Here is a 7,498-nt window from a genome sequence, read left to right as displayed (position 1 = left end):
TAAATCCATTCACACTCTAATCACTTCATAAAGGCCCAGCCTTTCAATTACCATAATAGGATTTCCTGCCCTCTTAACACTGTTACTGTGGGGATTAAGTTTAGTTTTGGGGGCACATTCAATCCACAACACATGTTTATGCTGGTGATACCTACTGGATATCTCCTCCTGATGTCCCATAAGCATACAAATTCAACATATCCCTAACTGTAATAATCTTACTTTCCATTTACCCTCCAACTCCGAAATGTCTTTTCCAGTTTACATTGTATTTCTCCACTCAAAATGGCATCACTAATCTTACCAGGCTTCCAAGCCAAAAATCTAGGACACTGTTGGAGTCTTTCTTTGCTCCCCAACTCTTCAGCCTAATCAGTCATCAAGTCCTTTTTATTTTACCACCTCATTATCTTCATGTAGCTTTTAGAATATAGGTCAGACCTTATGGCGTACCATTTCAAGATCTGTCCCATACACACCTCTTTTAACCTTTTTTTTTTTTTTTTTTTTTTCATTCTCCCTCATAATCCATCACTCTGCTTGCCCACTCCTCCCTGTTTGTCACTTGGCTGGGCTCTTTTGAAACTCAGCTAAAGTTTGAACACCTTTGGGGACTTTATCTTGACTCCACCACTCTACTGTCTGATTTAAGCTTATCCTTTGTAGTCAGTTCTATAGTATCTGTCTATACCTCTAGCCCAGGGTTCTCAACCAGGGGTTATTTTGCCTCCAAGGGACATCTGGCAATGTCTGGAAACATTTTTGGTTGTGCAGTGCAAGAGGGAAGGGGTTAATACTGGCACCTAGAAAGTAGAAGACAGGAATGTTGCCAGCCATCCTGCAGTGTGCAGAACAGCACCCTTGCAACAAAGAATTTTCCAGCCAGAATGTTACCCTGCCTAACATAATATTTTGTTACTCAGTACTTTGATTATTTTGTTTTTTCTTCTCCAGTAGATAAGGGATCTTGTCTTACTTGTTTTTGTATCCCTTAATCTTGATACAGAGCCTATCATGTAGTAGAAGTTCAATAAATGTTGAAAGAAAAAGGAGTTAGGGAGGTAATTAGGATATATTTATAAACTCTAGAGATGAGTAGCCATTCTGCTACCATGGGCAACTTGCTAGTTTCATTGATTTCCTTCCCATTGCCTTTTATTCATGTTGTATTTGGAGGATGCCCAAACTTGTCTATTTTTCCTTTGTTAATTGATCAAATGACTGACTCATTTAAAAAATATTATACCATATTTTCTTCAGCATCACGTTAAGCTCTCTTCTGTCCATGTATTTTGGCTATTTATGAAGTGGTGAAAAATCATTGATTAGTTAGGTTTTAGAAAAATAAACCAAATGATCCTATTTAATTCTTATCAGAGGTTGGTTGTTCAAAACTCTGCTGGCTATAATGACTTCAACAAATAAAGCAGTCGAATTACAACTACAAGTGAAACAAAATGCGGAAGAATTACAAGACTTTATGAGGGATTTAGAAAACTGGGAAAAAGACATTAAACAAAAGGATATGGAACTAAGAAGACAGAATGGTATTCCTGAAGAGGTAAATTAAGAATTCCTAATTTAGCATCCAGCAAAATTATTTATTTTAAAGTAGAGCATGACCTTTTAAAATATTTTTTGAAAATACTGAAATTAAAGTGATTTCCTTCACTGTCAACGTTTTTAGAGATTCTACATTTTAAAAAGTTTTTGTAATAATTGTATTAACTATATTAAGATATTTTAAGGCTTAGTGAATAGATACTGAACGGATGACCATGTGATAATACATAATAGTAAATAAATAACATCATAAAATATGTAGAGGGGTGTGTGTGTATAGAAATATATATAGTTATATATTTAATGTTACGTTAGTATACAATATTGGCATAAAAATGCGGATATACTTAGGTTCTACCAAATGTTTTTCTTTTTTTTTTCCTTTTTTTGTCTTTTTTTGTGACCGGCAACGGGATCGCAACCCTTGGTGTCGCGCCCGCACCATGCTCAACCAGTGAGCAGACCGGTCTCTATATGGGATCCGAACCCTCGGCGGGAGCGCCGCAACACTCTACTGAGTGCGCCACCGGGCCGGCCCCCAAATGTTTTTCTTAAGACAGTGTATTTAAGTATGGCCAGGTTTTTCCACATTGTACATAGTGATGTGGAGGTAGTTCAGTTTGCCTTTGTACTACTGCTAATTCATTGTACTAAGGCTGAAGATCAGGTAGTTTTTAAAGTTTGAATTTAGGATTGCAAATTGAAGGTATAATTAGAATTTCCAGGTAATACTTTTCTTATGACTGAACAATGTTCAGCATTCATCAAAGGATGATTAAACTTTTCAAGCATAATTATCATCTTAAGTGAAGATGGTAATTGGTATTTTTAAACACTTGAAAGTTAAATTAGTTCTTGAAAATATAATTTAGTGAGAATCTTAAACATTGCTAGTATACAAAAAGCAATAGAGCAGAGTGCTCAAAACTTTGTGCTTTTTTCCTCCCTAGAATTTACCTCCTATTCGAAATGGGAATTTTAGAAAAAAGAAGAAAGGCAAAGCTAAAGAATCTTCCAAAAAAACCAAAGAGGAAAATACAAAAAATAGAATAAAATCTTATGATTATGAGGCATGGGCAAAACTTGATGTGGTAAGTTAATCTGGTCATTTCCTTCTTAATATTTGAATAAAATTTTCTTGCAGTTAGCTGATAGTCATGGATTAAATGAAAAATAATGTAGAGTTCTTATGGCCTGTGACTTTCTCTTATAGGTATTGTATGTGGAGTAAAAATTTAATTACATAGCTCTTTAGTTAACTAGATTATTTTTTTGTCTGCAGTACTCTTTCAGTGAATGGTGGCTAAAACAGCCAGGATTTCTTTTTTCTCTTCTTACACAAATTACTGTTTATTTATTACTATTTATCCAATGTATTCTTCATCCAATTTCCCACAGTGGTTACATCTTACTTAACTATAATACAGTCAAAACCAGGAAATCAGCATTGGTACAATGTGTGTATATTTCTGTGCCATTTTGTCATGTGTAGATTTGGTTAACCACCACTGCAATTAAGATACAGAAATATTGCATCACCACAAAGATCTCCTTTGTGTTATCCCTTTATAGTCATACTGCCCCCATCTTCCCCACCCTCTGTAACCCCTGAGTAGCCAGAATTCCAAGATAGTGATACTGCCAAAAAAGAATGACCCTATGAATACTTTATAGACTGAAGGACCTGTAGAATACTCCTAAAAGAGAATGTCTTTGTGTCTAGACTTAGGGCTGGGGCTGTGACAATAAAAGTAGGCCTGTCTTGATCCGAGGAAGGTGGGCTTCACACTGGGACAGCAAATGTGTGGTGCGTGCCTCCTGTCTCCCACATGTGACACACAGAGTAACTGGAGAATTACTGCCAGTGAGTTGCCTCTGAATCCTCTGTCTGGTGCTCCAGGCAGCCACTGTCATGTCAGCCTGTGAAAGGGAACCTGTCGGCCAGCCTTATTCTGGACTGTGACCCACTTTAAGGGTTGATTTGGTTAGGGGTGTGCATATTGTGGGTTGCGATTACCAAATTTGGGATTTACATGCCTTTTTAGTCTTTTTGAAAGTGTTTTATTATATACTATTTGGTTCATGCAAAAGAATATGTGGAGACCTGTGTTCTAAACGATAATAATAAAATGAATACATGAGCCCACCATCTAACTGAAAGAATTTTTGTAATACCTTTGAAACTACGAGTGTGTTCCTTCCCTATCTCATTTTCTTTTCCCCTCTCTATGCCCAGAGATAACCACTATTCTGATTTTTGTTTATTATTTTCTTTGCATTATTCTGTTTAACATTTTTACTGGTGTATAACACAATAAATTCCAAAAATCTGAAATGTACAGCTTCCTGAATTTTTACTCCTGTATACACCTGTGTAACCACCATCCATATCAAGATGTAGAACATTTCTAGCATCCCAGAATTCTCCCTTTCAGTTGATAACCTCTCAAAAGTAGCCATTATTCTGACCTCTCATACTGTAGATCAGTTTTGCCAGTTTTGGAATTTCATATAAATGTATTATACAGTATGCTGTCTTTTGTGTTTGCTTTTTTTGCTAACATTATGTGAGTAGCAGTAATTTGTTCTTTTTCATGGATGACCAGAATTCCTTTGTGTGAATACATCACAATTTGTGTGTTTGTTCTCATATTGATATACATTTGGGTTGTTTCCAGTTTGGAACTATTATGAATAAACCTACTGTGAACATTCTTGTACATGTTTTTTGATGGACATAAGCATCCAAGAGAGGATTTACTGGAACATAGTTTATACATACATTTGGCTTTAGAACATACTGTCAAGCAGTTTTCCAAATTAGTTGTGGTGTATTTTTCATAATGAAACCAAGGCTGATTGACTCAAGAGAGAGCTGGAACTGTTATTAAAATAAATAGTTTGCCATCTGCCTCAGTATTGTCTCAATATAAGAGAAATATGAGTATAATTTTGGATTGTGAGTTTATTGCTGTTGGAAATGATACTTTTTGAACATACAGTTTATTCTCAACTGAATATTTTATAGTCTGCCTTTATTTTTTGTGACTTTACTCTTTATTATATAGCCTATTCATTTTCATAAGTTGGTATCTTCTTATAATGCCCTTCCCTGAAAGGCATCATCTCAGATATTTCTCATAGAGATACTTTCTACACAGTCATGTACTCATTCAACAGATATTGATTGAGCTCCTGTTGTGTGTGGACAATGCCATCATGATTATAGTGCATTGCTTGCAATTGTCATTTTAGTCTGTCTATACAAGAGATAGGTGTTTACTTAGCATTCCATTCTAGTTCAGATCTGAGAAGCTGCTTTAGCATCCCACTGCCATTTTGTTTTCTACGCATGTCAACGTAGCAGGCTTGGTTAATCTTAGCTACAACCTTGGTAGGCTGATGGTGTTTCTAGACTCGTCATGCTAAAACACATAGCTAAGTTTCAGTCCATGTTTTAATGTTCACTTGATGAAACTAAGCATAGATTTTGTTTTTTTTGATTTATCAATAATTTGTGGTTTTTTTACATAAATAATTTAAAGTATGTTAAATGCAAAAAGTGTTTGTTTATATAATGAATAAAGTTTGTGTTTAAATGGGCTTTAATGAACTCTAATACATACTGGTTTAAAATATTGTACTAAAAATCATTCTGTTATCATATATGATAAAAACATGATTTAAAAAAGTCCTGATAGGGACTATGAAATTATTTATTACCATGAAAGGAGTGTGAACATTAAAAGAGATTGGGAATTGCTGGACTAGCATATTATATTTTTTTCATTAGAGTCATCTATATTTTGGAATACACTGAGAGACAATATAACATAGTAATCGAGAGCTCTCTGGACGAGGCAGACTGCCTAGGTTCGAGGCAGACTGACTTGGCCACTTACTAGCTGAGTGACCTTGAGTTAGTTAACTAACTTAGGTGTTTCAGTTCTCTCAAGTAGAAAATGTATAGTATCTACCTCAAAAACTGTTGTGAGGATCAGGAGTTAATTGTGTTCTATAAGTGGTTTTTGTTTTAAAATAAGGAAGAAAAAAGTAAAAAAAAAAATGCTGTCTCTGCTGTTGGGTTCTATTTACAGACTTCTCTTATGGTTTAAGGTTATTTACAGACTTCTCATGTCAAACCTAATATCTCATTGCCAATAGTTTGTGATTTAGGGGTGATTTAGACTGTATTGATTTAGCTTACTTTATGAGTTCAAAGTCAGATTCTTTAAGTGGTTTGGATCTTGGTTTTTTAAACAAGGGTACCTTTTTCTCTGGATATAATCTTAACAATGAGAGGTTATTTGAATTGCTTTTAAAGGCCTTTAGGTCCTTTGTAACAATTTAAGATCTGTTTAGTTTTTTTTTTATTATTATTATTTTTTCAGTTTTCCCCTCCCCACCTCCAATGATGGTTATTATGAGCACTGTTCTCCTACTTATGATTTCAGGACAGTATCCTTGATGAACTTGACAAAGAAGACAGTACCCGTGATTCTGTCTCTCAAGAATCAGAGTCAGAAGAAGATGGGATTCATGTAGATTCACAAAAGGCTCTTGCTCTGAAAGAAAAGGTACTCTCTAGGTTAGCTTTAGGTTCCTTCAGGTAAGCAGGATATATAGAAAATCATGTGGATCCTAAAATTTCTTCAACATAGTTTAGGGGGTGTTCAGACTTTAAATTGTTACTGGCTATATCCCTGTCGGGAGGTAGTATAGCATAGAGGTTAGGAGTACATGCTCTGGAGCCAGATTACCTGGATTCAGATCTGTGACAAAATCTTTAATCTGCCTGTACCTCAGTTTTCTGAGCGATAAAATGAGATAAATGATATAGGTTGAGCATCCCTAATCCAAAAGTCTGAAATCTGAAGTGCTTCAAAATCTGAAACTTGTTTGAGTGCCAACATAATGCTCAAAAGAAATGCTCTTGAAGCATTTTCAATTTTGGATTTTCAGATTAGGGATGCTTAGAGTTGTATATATTCTGCCAATATTCCAAATCTGAAAAAATCTGAACCTGAGACACTTCTGGTCCCAAGCATTTTGGATAAGGGACACTCAACCTGTATTACTAAACCTTAAAATGGATTGTTGTGAATTTTTAATGAATTATTGTATGTAAAGTATTTGGATTGTACCTGGAGTTGTTCCAGTGTTTTTAATACCAGACTGAAGTAATTTGAAATCAATGTGTGATTCTTGGCGTGAATATTATGTTCCACTCCTCCAAAGCATAGGCCATCTTTGGTTACTTTTTGGAACGTTCAACATCTCCCTGTGGGATGCCTCATTATTAAAAAACCAGCTACGTTGCTTTTAAAAATCTGGAACTCTCTTCAGATTAAACTTCATCTTGATGCTTTTCTTTTGTTACATTTCTGTGGGTTGGTGTTGTCAACAAAAGTATAATGCTAAGTATTTTACTCATTTTTCTGCCATAGCTCTTGGGTTGTGCTCATAAATGACTATAGTGAGTTTTAGCACTTGTAAAAACACCATTTTGCCTAATTCTCTTTTCTTTTAGGGCAATACATACTTCAAACAAGGAAAATATGATGAAGCAATTGAATGCTACACAAAAGGCATGGATGCTGATCCATATAATCCCATGTTGCCAACAAACAGAGCATCAGCATACTTTAGATTGAAAAAGTAAGGAATTTCTGTAATGTGTGTGAATGTCTTATGTGTATAAAGACTGATTTTTTAATTTTATTTATTTATTTATTTATTTTTAAATTTTATTTTGTTGATATACATTGTGGTTGATTATTGTTGCCACTTACCAAAACCTCCCTCCCTCCTCCCTTTCCTCCCTCCCACCCAACAATGTCCTTTCTGTTTGCTTGTCGTATCAACTTCAAGTAATTGTAGTTGTTATATCTTCTTCCCCCCCTCCCCGGTTTTGTGTGTGTGTGTGTGTGTGTGT

General features: G+C 35.1%; 1 protein-coding gene across 2 annotated transcripts in view; it reads left to right on the top strand.

Moving 5' to 3' along the window:
• Window positions 1-7,498, top strand: part of RPAP3 (RNA polymerase II associated protein 3) — a 33,244-nt gene that overhangs the window by 2,380 nt on the left and 23,366 nt on the right. For both annotated transcript variants that reach the window (XM_008592443.1, XM_008592444.1), the window contains exons 2-5: window positions 1,378-1,561; window positions 2,514-2,654; window positions 6,018-6,140; window positions 7,094-7,221. In XM_008592443.1, the coding sequence (XP_008590665.1) occupies window positions 1,409-1,561; window positions 2,514-2,654; window positions 6,018-6,140; window positions 7,094-7,221 (545 nt within the window). In that variant the 5' untranslated portion in view covers window positions 1,378-1,408. The remainder of the gene's footprint in view (window positions 1-1,377; window positions 1,562-2,513; window positions 2,655-6,017; window positions 6,141-7,093; window positions 7,222-7,498) is intronic.

This window comes from Galeopterus variegatus, unplaced genomic scaffold, assembly GCF_000696425.1.
Source record: "Galeopterus variegatus unplaced genomic scaffold, G_variegatus-3.0.2 Scaffold7932, whole genome shotgun sequence".
Classification (NCBI taxonomy): Eukaryota; Metazoa; Chordata; class Mammalia; order Dermoptera; family Cynocephalidae; genus Galeopterus; species Galeopterus variegatus.
The sequence above is the reverse complement of the archived record's forward strand: the minus strand, read 5'-3'. Positions and strand labels throughout refer to the sequence as shown.